This window comes from Perissodus microlepis, chromosome 1 (genome assembly GCF_051167445.1).
Source record: "Perissodus microlepis isolate ML-2025 ecotype Zambia chromosome 1, ASM5116744v1, whole genome shotgun sequence".
Taxonomy (NCBI): domain Eukaryota; kingdom Metazoa; phylum Chordata; class Actinopteri; order Cichliformes; family Cichlidae; genus Perissodus; species Perissodus microlepis.
In genome coordinates, this window is record NC_140461.1 from 39795859 (window position 1) to 39816131 (window position 20273).

At 38.9% G+C, this 20273-nt stretch overlaps 1 protein-coding gene across 2 annotated transcripts; it reads left to right on the forward strand.

Moving 5' to 3' along the window:
* Positions 1–745: 745 nt before the first annotated feature.
* On the forward strand, positions 746–19085 carry mtch2 (mitochondrial carrier homolog 2). 2 transcript variants are annotated; one of them, XM_084923534.1, is made up of 13 exons: positions 746–868; positions 3972–4056; positions 4194–4300; positions 4531–4582; positions 9135–9191; positions 10504–10561; positions 10665–10716; positions 10797–10856; positions 14691–14784; positions 15038–15085; positions 15164–15231; positions 15306–15381; positions 18389–19085. In XM_084923534.1, the coding sequence occupies exons 2-13, from the start codon at positions 3979–3981 to the stop codon at positions 18473–18475; spliced, it is 837 nt and encodes a 278-aa protein (XP_084779660.1). In that variant the 5' UTR covers positions 746–868; positions 3972–3978; the 3' UTR covers positions 18476–19085. The 2 variants fall into 2 exon arrangements, with proteins under 2 accessions (XP_084779660.1, XP_084779654.1); XM_084923528.1 differs by having other exon boundaries at positions 4556–4582.
* The last annotated feature ends 1188 nt before the right edge of the window (positions 19086–20273 follow it).

Here is a 20273-nt window from a genome sequence, read left to right on the forward strand (position 1 = left end):
CCAAACTTTTGACTGGTAGTGTATTACAGTGAGTATAAGAAATTCCTTTTTTTTCTAGCACAAATGGTGAATGCAGAAATGTATATCCAAATGTCCCTGTCCATAGTCAGCTATTGACAGGTGAGAGTGATAAAGAGCAGTCTAGACCCAGCTAATGACCCATAAGTGGACAGACAAACTGTTATTAATACTGTTGAAAAGTATATGATGAGTACATTCATCAGAGATCTCCATGGTTGAAATGTATATCTTATATTCTTTGTATATTTTGTATGTTGTATAATGCTGTACCCTCGTGATTTTGTTTTCTACTGTCCCAGGCACCCGGGACAGCGAAATGAATTAATGTGTAGCAATTTCCCTTCAGCTCCACATTACAAATTATTTATTTATGTATTTTTAGGGCCTTTATTTTGATAGCAACGTTAGGACAGAGCTGGGTAAAGACACACTGGGCTGGGTGTGCTTTTTTCTACCTCCAGTAGGGGCTTCCCAGTATTTTTTGAGCCTTTCCACTGCTCTACAAAGATGAATTTCACGTTCTCTCATCGTCACCAGCCAGTTTTACACACATCTATAGAATTTCACTAACTTTTCATTGCAGACGCAACGTACCTAGCCTGCAACACTGGGCTGCCTCAGAACATGGTCTCAAAACGAAGGACAACGTTGTCATATCTCTTATAAACATTAGATGGCAGTATTTTTTCCCACGGACGTTATCTGCTCTCAGAAGCAAAAAGAAATAGAAGAACTTCCTGTCTCTATCGACTCTCCAAAAATGGCGGATGTTTGTGGTCAAGTGTTATTGGGATCAGGGCTTACTGTGCTCTCCCATCCTTTGATGTACATTAAAGTCCTGATCCAGGTAAGAGGGGGAGAGTTTGGACAGATTCTGTTACGTTTCCTTCCCGGGCCTGATTCAGACACTCTTTACTTATCTTTGTAAATACTGTAACTCTCGCTAGTGTCTTACTAGAAGAGGGAATTGTCATTCATTTTCACAGTGTGTTGCCTCGTTTACCAGTAAATTAGTAGGTTTGTAGCACACACAGAGACATTTAATAAGTCTTGATAACTATTTGTTTGAGAATATAGCAGGAACTGTCCCAGTAATAGGATCAGACACATTGTTGTCCCGTCTGTTGTCCCTGTGACCTTCTGTTTCCTCGTTGCTGTGCAATAGGCGGAATCCGTGTGTTAATCGAAAGTTAATAATTAACTGCAATGTTACCCTGCTTCATTTATATTCTGTGCGCAGATTGAATAAAAACAATCTATGTTCTACAGACATAATTCTACACAGTTCATACATGGCTTATTTTCTAAGGAAGCCAGCGGCGTTAAGTTGCCATTTGTTGAACTGCTAGAGATCACCGCCAGTTAGCTGTCAGCTGATTAGCTCTAACGCCACTTTCTGTAGTGTTTTACACTGATGTCTTCAACACACAGTGTATATTCACAAGTTTGTCATTGGGATAAATGTATACTGTTTGCTTCTCAGTTACGAATACTGCTAGCTCGATGCCTTTAGCTCCTGAAAAACATGAAAATAACGAACACACAGGAGCACGAGCACACCAGCAGAGCACCGGGGACTTGTATCGATTAACGTTTGCAACCAAAAATAGCTTCAGGTTGATCTTAATGACAGAATAAGTCATACGGAGCGATAGTTTTACTAGATGCTAACAGTTGTCTGCCTTGTGTATACCGTGTCCATATTTGTAGCAGTCGGCTAATCATCAATTGTGCATCAACTGTGTGGGTTAAATATATGAATGCAGCACAGTGCACACACTGGTGCCCTGTCAAACTTATGTGATCTCTGGAAACATAGTTTTGTAAAAGAAAAATAACCAAATAAGTGAATCAAAAGTCAACATCATCATTAAAAAAAATAAAGATTTGTCTGTCTGGATCTTCTTGCTATATAGCATGTGATGTGTTCTGTCTCAGTCTCCATGGTCTGTCTCTCCACAGCACCATTCAGTACTGGACACAGTCCTTCCTGGCTCTGTGCAAATAATCGAAGTCTATATGTATTGGTAAAAGGCACTAGAGCAGATATCAAGCTCAGGGCTGTGCGATATGACCATAATCTCATATCACGGTCTAAGATATTTATCGTTCTGACAACGATATAAATCACAAAAATTTAACATTTTTCTGTAAATTCTGTGAACCTCGGGCAACTCGACTTGCTTTTAGTGTTTCCAGCTGGGCCTCATGTACCTATAGTTGAGTGTTTTAACTGATGCAAACTATAAATCTTTAGACATAGGTTGTAACGGCCGCCGTTTTCTTTGAGTATTTATTACACGACGTGCTGCGGGGAAAAGCCTGTTCTAACGTTTGAGTCTAAGGTTTATTTTTTAGCACCTGACGGCTCTTTTTTGCTTCTCATCTGTAAACTCTGCATACTCATTCACATGATTCCGTTTATTTTGAAAAGTCTCAACAGGCTCTTAAGCTTCATTGTGAAAGGTTTACGTGGAAAACAAACAAGCGGACAGTGGAGCCACGTGATGGTTTTTACCATAATTGTTGCTAACGTCAGCATGTAAAAACAGGTGCTTGTCCGTCCATAGTGTGGTTATATTAGACATAAGAGAAAGAGAGAACTTTAAGGAATTCATACAGCCACTACAGTGACCATCAAAACAATGAAAAAATACTGCTGTAAACTAGGGCTGCCACGATTAGTCGACTAGTCACGATTACGTCGACTATCAAAATCGTCGACGACTGATTTAATAGTCGTCGCGTCGTTTGAAGCTTTGTAAGATCACAAAAGACGCAGGAATAAGTAGTAGGATTTCAGAGTGTAATAAACGGACTGAAACAGAAGATGGCAGCACTGCATGTACAAGGATGCCAGCTGCCGTTAAACCCCGAAGAAGAAGAAGAAGAAGCAGTGTCCCAGAATTCATAGCGCAGCCCAGCTCAGTTTCCAACAATGGCGGCAGCTAGTTAGTTTTAATGTTACTCTTATTATTATTTCTGGGTCACAAAATAAACGTTTAACATATTTTCAGGCGAGAATGTAGCTGTGTTTACCTCAAATATCTGCTCAGTTTATCAAGACACCACATATTTTCAAAAGCGCTCTGACGTTTTCGGAGACGTCTGTTACCCACTAGCTCGATAGCTAGCCGGGGGCAAGGCTCACTAGCGCCCGTGAGAACACCGGACTCCCGGCAAATCGTTTTCAAACCCACTGCCGTCTTTCGCTACTCAGGTTAAATATATATAAGTCACTTAGATAACTTACAAATGTTATTGTTTGGCTTTTTTCAGTATTTTATTTGTTCCTGAGTAAATCGGTTTGGCTGAGATTAAAGTTATAGTTTTTACACAGCTGAATAAACGTCAAGCAGACAGCTGATTATCAGAAGTGTGAGATGCTCGAGAATTTACTCCGGTGTCCTGTTATATTTTAGATAGCAGGGAGTTTATTAAACTTCACCGAAACAATCTGCAAATTTCATTAAAATGTAATAAACTATCATCTTGTCTTTATTTTTAGTTAGCACCTTAAACACTTAAAGCTGTAAGCTAATGATAGTTACATAAGAGCAGATGCCGCTGGTGCAATAAGCTGTACGTTTTACGTCCAGTGGATGATGATCTGATTAGTCGACTAATCGCAAAAATAATCGGTGACTAGTCGACTATCAGAATAATCGTTTGTGGCAGCCCTACTGTAAACAGTTTATTTTGCAACACCACGAAACAAACGATAGCGTGATAGGAAACGATAGATGTTTTTATATCGTCATCCGATATATATATCGTTATATCGAACAGCCTGTACATGGTAGCTCAAGCTGTACATGATATTCTGCAGATAAAAACTTCTCTTGCAGCATTTTTGGTGTTTTGCTGTATTTCTCTAGGATACATAAAGACAATACTTGCCCCCTCCTATGGTACCCTCTCATTGTTTTTGGTGTTGTGTGTGTTATCAGGTAGGACATGAGCCACTCCAACCCACCCTGGGTAGGAATTTATTTGGAAGACAAGTCTACCAGCTACCTGGACTGTTTGCTTATGGCAAGTTTGATTCTTGATATTTTTATAAATGGAGTTGGTAATAGTATTACTGTGCTTTGAACGATTGTATGTGGATATTTAACTTTGTAGTTTTACCACTATTTACAATGTGTCCTGCTCTGGACTAAATGTTTCAGCAAAACACATCATTAAGATTGATGGAAGAGCTGGTCTTTTCAAAGGACTTGGTCCGAGGCTTTGTGCAGGCACCATTGGCACACTCGTACACAGCAAAGTTGTACAGGTAAGCTGAATAGATAGGTTTGCCACAGAAAGATGTGATCAAACAACCAGTTTCTGTCCAGTCTTTTCTTTGAATTTTTGTAGGTGGTCATTTATGTCAATCATTTGTGATGCATACTAATGGCCTTCATAAATGAGCCATGTGCTGGGACTAACAATGGCATTGACTTTGAACTCCGTTTCTTGCCATCCGTGTTGTAAGTGTAACTCAAAAACTGTTCATTCTGGCAGCTTGATAACCTCTATCCTCTTCCAGAAATGTCAAGAACAAGGCACCCCACAGGTAAGTTTTTTTCCTAATCCTATTTGTAGTCACAGTATGATAAGTTCAAAATGTTCACTGACTCCCCATAAAATGCAACAGTTTGGCCCCTTCAAGATCCTTTTCCTGTGCAGCACCACTTCCTGCATTTCTATGTTAAAATCTGTTGTTCTTTCACTTCTGAGAACTTTAACAGACAATGTGCACTGTATTGCCTGCATCACTTACAGCAGAGCATCTAATACTGTTTTCAGGTTATTTTTGAAAATAAATGTGGTAGAAAAATTTGTAAAATAAAGTAAATTTATTTTAGTAATTGAATAATCGATCGATTATTCCATTGATTAATCGAGTAATCAGATAAGAAATACTTTTGCCTTATTAATGAGCAATCTGTCAAAAAGACACCACTAAACAAAAACTAAACCCTTTGATTGTACTTACATGTCATATGGTTTTGTTGTTGTTGTTGTTTTAAATAATGCGTTTTCACAAATGCAAAAATATATAAATAATCGATATAAATAATAATAAAGTACAGTGAAAGTCAAAATAAGATATATACGCAATCTAAACTAAAGCGTAAAATATTTACCATAACTGTCATTTTGAAGGCTAACTAACATTAATAAGGAGTTTTTATATTGCTGAAAACAGGCCTTATGATGGTGCAGACATTAATTAATATTAATACTAACTAAGTGTCCAACCTAACAACAAGCAGGTCGGTGGTTCAGAGTTTACTGGCTGATGCACATTTTTATTGGCTTGTGAAAAAAGCTTTTATTTTTATATTTTAAACATGAATGTAATTTAATTAATGCACTATTAAACCGGGCTCGCAAAATCGCCCGTCCGGCTATCATATAGGATGACGGGCGGGGCTGAGATAGATTTTGGTCCCCCGACCGGAGACATCGCTAGCCCCGGGACATTAATATACCGTGTTACACCCCATGGTTCACCTCTGTTTACTGCAAGTATCGTTTCCATGTAAAAATAGGACAGCTGCCATCAGCCTTCAGCAACATGTATCATTTAACCAGTTTGTTTAAATTTTTATTTTTTAAAAGTTTGCTGTCTGTACGAAGGGCAGGTGAAGAGCAGACTGGAAGCTGGAAGCATTACATTTAACTGGTCGTTTCTGCCAGGCTTCTGGATCTTTTTCAAAGTCTTAATTCCATATTAGTAGTCACTTGATCAAAAGTTTGTCATATACATACAAATATTTGTAACTATTAAGTATGGTTAACGTAAGTTGAACGTGACATGGAACAAATGTGAATGGAGAAAGTCACATTCACATGGGGATGATACATAATATGTAGGGAAATTAACATAACAGTTATGCAATAAAAGATCAAGGTCAAAATGGGATTTTGACCAAAAGCCTTGATATTGTATGTACAACCTGAATGCCATCTTAGACCAGGTGCCTACAGTTCTATGAGAAGTGATTGACTCAGTGCCAGCTCATGGCAGTGTTTGACTGTCCAAGAATGCAACATAACCACCCTGAAATAGCACCTAACCGCTGATTAGCCAGAACGCCCAGAGTTGGCCTATCACTGCTCACTTTTAGATCTTGATGCTGTTGGGACTTTCTCTCTGAATGTCCCTCAGTCTTCCTCCAATATTCTGCTTTTGCCTCTGATATCTTTCTCGATATCTTTCTTTAGGTTGGATTTGGCACAGGGGTGGCTGTAGCTCAGGTAGCTCAGGTGGTAGAGCAGGTCACCTACTAATTTGAAGGTTGGTGGTTCGATCCCTGTGTGCTCCAGTCTGCATGCCAAATGTCAGTGGGCAAGATACTAACCTCAAGTTGCTCTCTGATGCATCCAATGGAGTTTGAATGTTAGATAGAAAGCACTTATGTAGGAAGAGAATACATAATGTATAATTATCTATCTGTCTATATTTAATATAATTCCTTCTCTTCTAAACATAAGGGCAGTGTTGCGGTCTCTCATCCCTGATATCCCTGGTCATCCATAGTTTCTTCTGATACCATCTGCCTCCTTTGTCAATAGTTATTCTGTACAGTTGTGGATGTAAAACAGGGCAGTGGATGTGTAGGCTTCTATGTCCTTCTATGTCCTACAAGGGAGACGAGACTACAGCCGACCACCTCCACTAAGTGATGGGATTGATCAGTGGGGGCCAGAAGGAAACAAATTAATCCAGTTGGTTTTTTGAAGAAGCAGAAATGCACTATGGATATGCACATCCCATATGTATATGGGATGTGCATATCTAGTTCATTTATGTCCCCAATGATGCACAGCTTGGGTTAGGTTGGAATACAGCAACTAAACTATGTAGATAAGTCCTCACATATCCTTTCCAAGAACCTCTGAACAGGCACATAGGCATGCATATACACTACCAGTGAAAGGTTTGGACACACCTCCTCATTTAATGGTTTTTCTTTATTTTTACTACTTTCTACGTTGTAGATACATACTGAAGACATCAAATCTATGAAGCAAGATATATGGAATTATATAGCAAGGAAAAATTGATAAATCACTAAATGTTTCTTGGTTTTTTTTTTTATGCTTTCCCAATCAAAAGTTTGACCACTTGATGGCGCCTACAATATTTTTCATGGTTGGGTCTTAAAAAGGTTTCAAGTAGAGCTTCAACATGCAACAAGAAGAAATGGGAGTAAGACAAAACAATTTTTTGAGCATGCAATTTATTGACAACAGCACTGAAACTGAAACAAGCTGTTTTACAGCTGATCAAAAGTTTAGGTCCACATGCCTTTAAAAGGCCAAATCTAAGCAAAAATATGGATTGATTGCCATTTTCTGTCAGGCAGTCACACTGTCATGATGCTCTGATGGCAAAAATCTTTTCCTCTTTTGAACGAGATCAGGTTGCTGAACTGCATAAGCAGGGTGTCTCACAGCACGCCATCGCTGCTGAGGTCAAGTGAAGTGGAAGGTCGAATTCGGAGTGTTGATTTGTAAATAATTAAAATTGAAAAAAGGGGATAGGAACAGGAAAAGTATAAACTTCATCCTACTTCTTTTCAAACACACACATTCTGTAGACATAGAAATATATATGAAAACTTGATGTTTTTTAAGTTCTTTTCTTTTCTCTTTGTTATTTCAGTTATATTTGCATGTTCAAAATAAGATTCTGTCAGAAAAACAAGCAAAACAAATTTACAATAAAACGTTTGAGGGAGAGCAAAGTCGCTGCGTTGATGTGTGGTGCCTTCAACAAATGCTGCAATGAACTGAATAACTCAAGTAACTCGATTATTTCAAAAATATCCTTGTTGAAAATTCTTTGTCTTGATACTTTGTTTATGACCCGTTCGTATTCAGTTATCACCATGTAAACGTGAGCAGTCCACCCACATCTCTGACGAAAAATAGACCTGCCATAGAATCGTATTCAGGAATATAAAGTATAACAACATTAAGCCCATGCAGACCCCAGTTTTTAAACAAAGACTGATAACACACCAGCAGAAGTGACAGTGATGCTGTCATAGTTTAACATACGTCTGCCCACACACACATACACACTGCGACGAGTCGTTACTCGCAAAAGAAAGAACATAACTGCCAGCCAGTGATGCCTACGAGAAGCAGAGGTGAATCTAAAGGGGGGTGTGGGGTGTACTGTATTTATTTGTAAGGCTTTTGTAACATTTTTCAGATATAAAGTGAAATAACATTATATGATATTAATAAAATTGTGTTAATATTCAAAAATATAAACATTGGTATTTTCAGAATACCAATATAAAAATGTACCTGGGCCAGTAAAACTCTAACCTGTTAGGCTGGAACCTTAATTATTATTATTAATAATAATAAAACTGCACTTTAGGAACCACAAACTGTTGCATCAAAGCCAAGGCAAGCTTCAGGATGTGGATAGGCTTGCTTTTCATTATTGCAGCCACCCTGCACTCCTTTAAAGGCTCGCAGGTGCATAACTGACTCATTTACACTTAAACAGGCAAAGACACAAAGCACATACGCATGAACAAACACCAAACCTCAATCAGGAGATGCAATGCTGTTACAACTCTTTTGCATGCTACTAATTTAAGAGCCCCCGCCCTAGTAAAACAGTAAAGGGTCTATTAAAGGGAGTAAAGGGAATATTATTTATTACCTCTGTTTAACTTACATGCACACCTTATTTTACGATTACTGTACTTGAGTTTGTTTTTTTTTTTCCAATTTTTGCACTTAGGAAAGTGTTTTCCTCAAAAACGTTAATTTTATTATGACATAAATGCAATGACTGGGTTCAGGGTTTGTTCTGTTTGTTTTGGCAGCTTTTGTATGCAGTTTCTAAAATGGAAACCGATGCACGGTTCATTTTTCAAAGACCGGTTAAATACATTATTACTAAAATAATCTCTAGATGCAGCCCTACTTTTAACATGCTGGCCTTGGCCCACACTGACCCCACTTAACAAATGAATTGTGTGTTGCTCCTCATCGCTCTCCTCAGGCCATCTGTACACGATTTCTTAATAAGGGTATAAAGTGGCAAAATAATTTCACGATGGTGACGCTGAGGTTTCTCTGATTTCCAGATACTGGGTGGGCAGCAGAAGGATAAAGAGAGCTCTCTACAGCAGGTTGTTAATGAGGTAAGACCTATGCAATCCCAACGCTAAATCACAACACTACACAGCCACACTTGAATCCAGTCAAGTCTGGTCTAAGCACTTTACTTAACAAGGGCAAGAAAATACTGTTATTAAGGAAAAAGTGATAAAGTAAGTATTTTAGTAATACTCTAAGAAACTGAGCACACAGTTAATCAACACAGCATAATGTAAGACTGGTTATATTTAATTAATAAGCGTAAAGAATACTTCATTTGGCTAAAAGCAGAAGAACTGGGAGCAGCAGAAGCCCAAGGTGTAATTATCAATAGTGAAAAACAGACACGTGTATTTGACTCACAGCAGCTGCAGTTACAGTGTGCACATAAAAGCTTGCACATACAGTTTGTGTTAGTCAAGTGTGTTAATGAATGTCTGATACAGACTGATCGTTGTGGCCCTGTCTGTGCTTTGTCAGTCTGGCCTAACCACAGTGGAAAATGTCTGTAGTGATGGATGTGGGAACAAAGCTCAGGTTTCAAAGATGTTGACAAAATCTCATCAAACTCGTGTGTTGCCTCAGCAACAACTGGAACTGTGGCATCTCCATTCTTCAGTGGAGGCTTGTTTTGAAAAATACAGTATTTTATTTACAGCTCAAATACAACTTAGGCAATAACAATGTTAATTATACACAGAATGGACACAATTTCAATGTAAAACAGTTGAAGTTGAACACACTAAATGCTGCTAGTCTGATGTTAACCAGAGTTAGCTTGCTAACGCTTTCATACTCACCACTGAGCAGAATGAAGTTCTGAAGAATACCCAATGCATCAGAATCAATTCCAACAAATATGCTTCGGTGACACAACATTGTACAAATGTGAAAACAGCGGCACATGTTGCAAGTTGCGTGATCAAGGTCAAGTACAATATTAGCCTGAGCTCACTGCTGATTGGTTGTTACCATATTTGTTTCAAACCAAATGATGTGTCAATTATTTACATCAGGAAATATTTTTAAAAAATAATTTCTGCTTTCCTTTTCTAGCTGCGGCCACAATAACAAAGTTATACTTTTGAATAATGATTCAAAGCTGTATCGTTACAAGTGTACTTTGAAGCTAAATTGTATTATATTTGAAAACAAAGGCTTTAGACTAAACTGAAAATGTAGGTTTCACATAATACAGTTAAGTTGCAATTGAGTACAGATGATATTACATGGAAACTGTTAGTAATGATAATAACAAGCTGCTCTTACAGTACTATCGTTATAGTGCTGTTGATGCATTAATAGTACAATTTATAAATACTTGAACTTTAGTGACTTGTTGTGTGTTTTCAACAGACAACCAGGGAGATGATTGCCCGCTCCTGTGCCACCATCGTCACACATCCCTTCCATGGTACATCGTGACTCCGTTCAGAGCATTTTTAAATGATTCACCACAGTATAATGCCTGCATACCTTTAGGAAGTCTGAAATGTTTCTCTTGACTTGTTTTTCAGTGATCACTTTGCGATGTATGGTGCAGTTCATTGGAAGAGAAACCAAATATAGGTAATTGTAGTATTTTAGTTGTGATACTAAATGAGAAGAGCCATGAGATTTATTAAGAGTTTACAAAATTCTGTTCTCAGTGGGGTGTTTGATTCCATCATCACAGTCTACAGAGAAGAAGGCATTCTGGGCTTCTTTGCGTAAGTGTGACACTATTTGTCTTTAGGACAACAGACACTTGTGTTGGACGTTAAGTGGATGACTTGGGCAATAAGAGAAAAAGATTATTGCAAAAGTAGAAACTAAAGAAGCTTCCTTCAGTGTATCATCAAAGAGGGAGTTGCCGAAACCGTTTTAGTAGTAATTTAGTAATATTATTATCTTCTTTCTTTTTTTTATAACAATGACAGAAAAATCTAAATCATTGTCTTGCTGGCAATAACTTGTTATTTTTGGTAGTAAAATGTTTGTGACAGGATTATATATCTATATACACCTCTGTCTCTCTCAGCCATGATTTGGGATGCCAGGGGAAGTACTATGTGAATGCGTCCATAATTGGCACAGGGGGATGGCCCAAAGATTTGGGCACAGTACCAAAACATTATGCTGTACATTGTTCTTTGTCCTGTAGATGATGATTTTCATTTCTTTTACACATTTGAGCAGTGTGCATACACTGTACATAGTGAATATATATATTCTAGTTTTTCAGGTTTTAGTCACAGTTCTTTTTCGGACCTCTACACACACACAGAATTCCCCAATAACACAAATTGACTTTCATATACGTTGCTTTTTAAAATTTTGCTCTAGTCTGGAGTATTTTAGAATGTCTGAAAATGCAGTGAAAAGAGCATTTTGCACATTAAGGCACCTGGCACATGCATGGATTGCTTAGATGACAGTTAATACCAATTTTCCCTCCTCTTAGTAAATCCAGTAATAACTCGCCCACAGTACTGTCAAGAGTCTGTAGTGTAGATGTCGACAGTTTTTAGGGACTTGTAGACGCGTGAACCTGGTTGAGTTGAAGGAGCAAACCACGCCAAGCTTACTTTCAATAACTAGAACCAAAAAGGTTCCGTTTTCATGTCCTAAATAAAATAAAATTAGACAAAAATAGATGACATTGCTGTAGAAGGTGAGATTTCCAGTAGGTATGCACTCTTATGCCGGGCAAGTACCGACTGAAAATGACATATTTCAGATGTGAAATTGTGAAGTTTGGTTGAATATTTTTGAATTATTATTATTGTTTGGTAGTTGGAATGTGTTGAGTAGATCTGACGTTGCACAATAATATTATTAATAATAACAGTGTGAAGTTTTGAGTGGAAAACTGATTTAGAAATTTGCTGTCAGAGAGACGAGTCAGGAATGTTTGGGGTAGCTGATTTAGTGTTTGGCCACATGTTGAGTTATTCCTTTCAGATAAATCCTGTCCGGTCTGTCATAGACATGCTGAGAGCTTATGTAGTCCTTGACAGCTTTGGTAATCAGTATCCTGTAGTTTCACCTGTTGCCTCTGTGGCTGTCGCTGCGTGCCTGGACAACCCCTAAACTGTTTACAGCCATATTTTTTGCATCGTTTTGATGGTCAGCGTAATGGCTGTATTTATTTCTTAAAAGTTCTCTCTTTCTCTTATATTGAAAATAACGACACTACGACAGTTTTTACGCGTTGTTGTTAGCAACACACCCAGGGTGTGGTTCCACCGCCCGCTTGTTTATTTCCCACATAAACCTTTTCACAATAAAAATAAATGTGAAATAATGAAAATATACATTATTCTCAAACATCAAGTTTTAGAATATGCATCAAACAAATTACTTCATGTTTTTTCTTTGAGGTAATTATAAATGGTGCTATAGTGTAGATGCAGGCACAGAGAATACAACCATGGCCAGTAAAACTGAGGCAGAACCAGGCGGCTCCAAACAGAAGGACCAGTCAAAACAAACTGAGGACCTTATTCCTAAACGAGGGGCTCCCTCTGTAGCATGGACAGCGTTTGGTTATGAAATAATTTGCATAGTACGGTTTTCTGGTCCGTCTGACATGGACCAGAAAACTCTTCTACCACCTACGCAAGAATCACGTGAAGGAGTACGGAGCGAGTTTATGGATGAAAAGCAACAAAGATCCATCAGGTGCTCAAATAGACCTTTTCTTGCTTCTAGCTGGTGTTCGGCACTACAGTGAATGTTGCACCAAGTCTCAGGAGAACTTGGTTCACGGGCAATTCTCTCTTTTCTTCTTTCTTCATTGATCATAATAAAAAAACAAAACCATTTGCATATTAATGTCTTGACATGAAAGATTGCCGTTTATTATACATTATGATCAGACAATTGGCATTCAGACTTTAACCATACATTTATATAGTGGTTTATTCTATAGCCTTTTTTTATTATATAATATTTTTTTAATCTGAAAAAATATTGTTCTCATAAATATACATAAATTACTTGTATGTAATTGTATCTCCCAACAATTGTTGCATTGATGCACCTTGAGCCTCATTTCCTGAAGTCAGGGCTCCCAACATATGCATTAAAATGCTTGTTCATTCTTGATATTGTTGCAGTTACTTATTAGCAGATCATCAGTTGTCACAGTACTAGAACTTGAAATCCAATTGAATCAAAACAGATACCCTGGAAAATACTCGATCCCGTATTTGATACAATATGAAATGTTTCCTGTTATTCAGATTTGATCTTTACTGGCTGCTTAAATCCTTCCTAAAGTGTTCTGGACATTTACTACTTCATCTGTTTAGTAAGTGGAAGAGTTGTGTGACATCCTGTTTGCAGCGGTTGTGTAGCAGCTGAAGGAGTCAAAGGCAGCACTGGATAAAGTTTCACAGGAGTATTCAGTTCAGTATTGATTTTTATTACATGAATCTATCGATTAATCGGCTAAGAAATATTTTTGTCTTATTAATGAGTGATAGTAAATGATCAAGCACAGGCCTCTCAAAGTGAATTTCTCATTGGTTTTCATTTTAGAAACTGCAGTGTTTTTGTTTCATCTGTCCAAAAACAAACCTAAGTGGCTCCTTTAAAGGATGATGTGGTGAAGCAAACATTAGCATTCTGAAGTTTGTCTTGTGCTTTGACGTAAAGTTATTGTGCTGCTGAAAACAAGATTTTATGATAAATTAATATTAACGATAATTCGGTGTACGACCTAACGACCTTCAGGTCAGTGGCTCTGAGTTTACTGGCCCATGTACATGTTTACTGGCTTGTGAAAGACGCTTTAATTTTAGATAATAATATGAAGACCTGCCACCCCTACTCGCTTTCATTTAAAATAGGAAGGTTGGTGTCAACATGGTATCAGCCTAAGTTAACAGTTCATCTGCGTGTTTTTGTGCAACTTCTGGAGGCTTACAGTCGATTTTTCGCTGTGTGAAACAAACGGCGCTGAATGAAGCAGCTACAAATATTCTTTGTTTTTATCATGTCAGAGTTTGCTGATCAGGACTCTGATTACACAAACAACGCTGCTTTTTTGAATATGTGAAACCCGTTCTCTTCACCTGAGCTCTTTGCTCTTCGCAGTGTGTAAAACAGACTCCAGCTCTATGTTAAACTGTGCCAGCGTCGTCATCATCACTGCTGCTGTTGTGGTATCAGTGTGTGTCAGGCATTTTATTCGCACACTGCTAATAAATACGTTTGTATTGAATGTCTGTTTTTAGTTGTAAATGTGGCTGAAATGCTCGTGTTCGAGTTTCCATGGTAACAGTGGCGCTGCAGAGGGGTCCCTTAACGACGCATCGAAGCAAAGAATTTTTTGTAGTCGAATTATTCGAAATACTCAGTGAATTGTTGCAGCACCATATCTGAGTGTCTCTTGTTTTTCTTCAGGCAAATGACAGTGAGTTAAGCTAACATTATTGCAGCCAGTGTTAGGCTTCAGTCTCCAAACAATCCCAGTGTTTGATCATAGTATCGCTACTTTTTTTCTCTTTTATTTAAGGCGTGTGTATCTTTATTTGTTTGTATTTCCTTTTTCCTAGTGGTTTGATTCCTCGTCTGCTGGGTGATGTCCTTTCTCTGTGGATTTGTAACCTGCTGGCTCACCTCATCAATACATATGCCATTGATGACTCGGTATACTATGTCCTTCAGTTAGGGGGTTCTGTAATCGAAATACCTTTTTCCTAAATACCTGAAATTCAAGTTTGTGCATGCAAAAAATCAAAACAAAAACGCAACAGCAATCTTTTGTTTGTTTGATTTTTTTCATTGTATGTTTAGGTAACTACTTTTTTGTATCGTACTGACATAGATCTTGAGGGTTTTTGTCAAGCAGTCTTAAATTGAGGCTCTAACACAGACTAATAGTGACTCTTCTTCTGAACAGATGAGTCACACAGGAGAAATCAAGAACTGCTCTCAGGCGATGACAGGGGTGAGTACAACAGACAGTGTCAGTGCAGCAGTCTGTTTGTGGCTCTCAGTCTAATGCTGTTCATCCTCTTTCTTGCAGTTCTTTGCCAGTATGCTCACCTATCCTTTTGTTTTGGTGTCAAACATAATGGCTGTCAATAACTGTGGGTAAGTTAGCTCGTCATTTTCTGCTGTCAAACTTGCTAAATTCAAGCAGACTCATATTATAACTTTCTCATTAGGCTTGCTGGAGGCAAAACTCCCTATGCGTCAGTATATCCCACCTGGGTGGACTGCTGGATGCATCTTAGCAGAGAGGTAAGTATATAACTAATCTAGCTCCTTTCAAACATTTGCTCAGTAGTAACGAGTCACAAAGATGGGTTGAACCAAACAGGCTGGCAACCTTCTCAGCTGTGTGCATACACCACTGTACTTTTCTGTGTCAACAAGGCACCGAAAGTTTGGTTCATCCTGATGGGCTTTGAGGTAAAGGTCATTTTGCAGTGTTACAATTTCCACCTGTCCAGCATCCAAGCTGAACATCGCACTGAGCAATGCATGTTGTTTCCAAAGGATTGGAAATGAACAACACACTTGGCTTAAACTGATCAAGGTCCCAAAACCTGTTCTCAAAGTCTTGTCCAAGTCTGTTTATGACTTAAGAGTACTTTTCTGCAACTTTGTCAAAAGTCTCAGATGCAGAAGCATTGTCTCTTCAGCACAGAGAGAAAGTGGAGCACCTTTTTTCTCTGTAAATGCACAGAGAAAAATGTTCCTCTGGGCTTTAAATGCATTTAAAGCACTTATGTCAGCAACAGTCTTACCTTTGCCTTGCAGCTTTCAGTTCAAATGGTTCAGTTTCCCAGTAATGTCCTTTAAAATGAAAGGTCAAGTGTCCACTCGGTGTACCCCAGCATAAACTTTAGGAACTCCGTGTCACCTTTTCAGTGAGGGATGAATCCTGTATGTTGGCTGATCATAGCAGGAGCCCTGTCGGTGGTCACTGATACCAGCTTTTCCAACGGTACCTTTTTCTCTGCGAAAAACTCCTTCACAGCGTGATAGATGTCAACTCCTCATAGACCTCATAGTTGTCTTTAGTGACAGTAGTGTCAGAAGTTCTGCTTTTGTGGAGAAATCGTCAAATACCATCCAGATGAAGACCATCAGCTGCGCTGTGCTGTCCACAGACTTGTTACACTGGATGCTAAACCACCTGCACTTTGCCTGATCCCAGTCCAGCTGATCAGCCAAGTTCCCGGACATAGCCGACACTCTTCTAACTATTGTAGTTGCCCCCAGTTGGACATTGGAGAGAATGGAGATTACATCAGTTCCATATTTCTCGTCTTTAAGCACAGTTTTTGCAATTATCATGATTGCTTCTTTGAAAACCTTCCCGTCTGAAAATGCCTTCTTTTTCTTAATCAAGACATATGTAGCTCTAAATGAGGCTTCGGTTGCTTTTTAGGAGTTTTTCACAGTTCTCGTGAAAAAAGACTGCTGTTTGCTCAAACCTGCCTTTAACTCGTGGGCTGTTTCTGCTCATGGTGTGCTGCCCATCGGGTAGTTAGCATGGCAGCTAGTGTGACACGTTCAGAAATGTCTCTCCACATTGTGCCGCTTTGCCGTTGCCACAGCAGATGAGACACGCATGAATCGTTCACAGTAGTGAAAACTCTTCCTCTAATTCACTGTGAAATTGATGTTTTCTTTTTCTTTCTTACTTCTTCTTTACACTTTTTTTTACTTATGTGTTTATACACCACCTGCATTTAATTATTACTAATTTCTGTCTCTCTTCCATAACGTGTCTTTTGTCCTGTCTTCTTCCCCTCACCCCCAACCAGTCGTAACAGATGGCTGCCACTCCCTGAGCCTGGTTCTGCCAGAGCATATTTATATATGTATAAATATCTGAGTTCAGTTGAATTCAATAGCACACTTTTTATTATTCTCTTGATGTTATTAAGTGTGCCTATTCAGCAATGCACTTACTGGAATGGAGCTTGGTGCAGTAGTTACCACTGTTGCCGCACAGCAAGAAGGTCCTGAGTTCGGCTGCAGCATCTCACCGGGGCCTTTCTGTGCGGATTTGCATGGACGTCATTCAAACATTATACGGGCCACAAGAATTTGCACTTTTATTGACTAAAGCCATATTTTGATATGTTTTATGTTTTTTTTCCACAAGAGCACTTTAAGTTTGACGAAAAATTAGATTTTTCATGGAATTTTCCCACCACTGCACGATCATGTGACCTGCTTGGAAAATATGTCTTTTTTTCCCCACCCAAACCTTTTGCCTACATGTATAATATATACTTCAAAATGTAGCTGTCGTTGCCCTCTTTCATCCAGTGTAATTCCTCTTGAGCTGGGATTTATGGTTCTCTCACAAATGCTATCAAAGCACAGACTCCCCCCGTCCCTCTCCTATATGCAACCATTTTGAAACGGCACCAAAATTTAGGCTAAACTTTTAAATTGGAGTCCTAACACTTTATCTCCCCACTAGGCGATCGTGGCTCAAGAGTTGGGAGTTCGTCTTGTAATCGGAAGGTTGCCGGTTCGAGCCCCGGCTTGGACAGTCCCGGTCGTTGTGTCCTTGGGAGAGACACTTCACCCGTTGCCTGCTGGTGGTGGTCAGAGGGCCCGGTGGCGCCAGTGTCCGGCAGCCTCGCCTCTGTCAGTGCGCCCCAGGGTGGCTGTGGCTACAATGTAGCTGCCATCACCAGTGTGTGGATGGGTGTGTGAATGGGTGTAAAGCGCTATACAAATACAGGCCATTTACCACTAACATGCAGTCTTTAAATAAAACCTACATAACAGTTAAGGATTAAAAATATTTTTTTTCTGCTCATTTGATGCCAGTTTCCTTCTCTGTATGTCACAGACACAGACAGACCCACACACACAACAGATATTTTGCAAATGTTCTCTTTTTCTATTTGAGATTCTTGAATTTAGACATTTAAAACACATAATTTCACTCTTCAAGTAATTTCAAGAATATAGGCTTTCAGATTTGTTTGTGGCTAAATTTTCTTTTGTCATTAGTCAACTTTTTCTAATGCACATTTAACTTCTACAACTACTTTCCAAGAAAGGTGAGAAAAATAGCACCTTTGTTCTGAAGTACTACCGACTGATTTGCAATCACGATGCCAGGGTAGTGAGTCAGTCACGTGACTGAAAACTGACCCAGCAGCATCACTCAGAATTTCTTCAGAAATGTTCTTTTCTAGTTCTTTCTTTCGGTTATGCATTGGTCATGTGTAAACTGACTATTACTAACACTTCCTACCTCTTTTCATTACAGGGCAACATGAGCAGAGGCAACAGTTTATTTTTCCGAAAGCTTCCAGCAGGAAAGACATACGCAGTCGACCAGAAGAGATTTTTCTAAAGCTTCAGGAGTGCTGAAATGAACATAGTTGTGATAATAAAACAAAAATCCAATATTGCCTGATTTGGGAATTGGACAGTCAGCTTTTTGTATGCATTCGTTTGCCCTGAATTAGTTTTTTTTTCCTTAACAGCTTGCCAGCTTAGGAACTGAACAGTTTTAGTTAACTGCAGAAAGATTGTTTAAATAAAATGACAGAAATATTAAAGGGTAGAGCTGTAAGACAGTGACATGTTTTTAAAATATGAACTGCCTTTCTACTTCCACATTTACAAAAACTAAAGCTGGCATAATGATTATGTAATTTTTTCCCTTCATGTTTTCTTTTTTGTTTTTTATGCATTTGGTAATGTCTAAGATTTGCCACGTTAATGATCATGTGGGATCTCTTTTCATCTGGTATTGTATTGATGTAATTATTCTGAAGGTGACCTCTGAGTGCATGTGTAAAGATAATTGGGGGGGGGGAGGACAAGTGGTGGTGGTGTTTCTGAAGTACGTACACTGAGAGATGTGGAGAGCGGTCTGGGTGGACTCGACACCTGAGGACTCTGAAAAATGAAAGTACTTAAGCTCCTGATTGACCCAAATAAAAGGAAAAAAAAATGTCTTTCCTGTAAAAGGTTTTTGGGAAGTATGTTATGTGAAGTGGTACAAGTGTACAGATGTTTCATTTTTAACAGTGTGGCACTTATATGTGCAGAGCCATTGGCACATACAGTTGAGAGGCAGTTGGGGGGGCACTGATTCCTCTGGTTGTTGAATGACAGTCAGTTTGTTCAGAATCTTAAATGTTCCTGCTGCTGCACTCTTCTGAACAGAGATATCTGATGATGTGCCTGTAATCTGCTGGTGCCAAGTATAAAACTGTCTGTCTGGAAGTCCCTCAGGATCTAAGACTTCTGGGACCTTCTCGACTACCTTCGTCTTGGGAACTTCTAATCGACCTCCTAGGACCTGGCATCCATATATGTGGACGTCATATTTTGGGTTGTCTAGACCAAAATACAAAATCTTGCTCTATAAGGGCCTGATATCCACTTACGAGGACATTATACTGTAACTGTTCTATCAAATTTAAAGCAAATCTCATTTTTCTCCGAAACAAAAATCAGGTAAAAAAAAAAAAAAATCACGTAATTCTTTGTTTTTACATTCATCAGGTTCCAATCAGCCCAAATAGCAAAATAGAAATTGAAAATGCATGCCATGAAAGAGTTTGGGTCTTAGTAGGTTAATATGCAGCACCAATGTTCCTGTATACAATTTCAGTGGAACCCTGACTTACGAATACCCCGTTTCACGAAAAATTCAAGTTACAAAGGCACTGAACGGCAATATTTCTGCCCGTGTTACAGCAAAATGCCCGAGTAACGAAATCCGCTGGCTCTGATTGGCTGAGCCTACAATGCCCACAATTCCTTCCGAATCATGTGACAACCCCTTGGCTTCTGTACTTGAGCTTCGCTGTTCCACTTGAACGACGTATTGTTGTTCTAGTTAGCAATTAGCCTGTAGCCTATCGTTCAGCATCACCTCAGTCAAAACGCGCGATGGGTGCTTCGACTTACGAAAGACCCTCGGGAACGAATTAATTTCGTAAGTCGGGGTTCCACTGTAATTTTCTCAAGGGACTGCGTGAGAAACTGTGGCCATGTCCACATGCACACAGGTATTTTGGTAAATGTAAATACAAACATTTATATCCACATGTAAACGGAGTTTTGGATTAAAAATGAAGTGCTTCAGTTGCTGGAGAAGGAGCTGCCAGGGTAAAGATGTTCAAAAACACTATTTC

What these genes read in the sequence shown, in the direction of transcription:
- mtch2 (XM_084923528.1), top strand. Translation starts at nt 782, where the DNA reads ATGGCGGATGTTTGTGGTCAAGTGTTATTGGGATCAGGGCTTACTGTG. An exon ending in CGTCACACATCCCTTCCATG is followed by an intron (nt 10,562 to 10,664) that starts GTACATCGTGAC and finishes CTTGTTTTTCAG; the next exon opens with TGATCACTTTGCGATGTATG. An exon ending in GGCATTCTGGGCTTCTTTGC is followed by an intron (nt 10,857 to 14,690) that starts GTAAGTGTGACA and finishes CCTTTTTCCTAG; the next exon opens with TGGTTTGATTCCTCGTCTGC.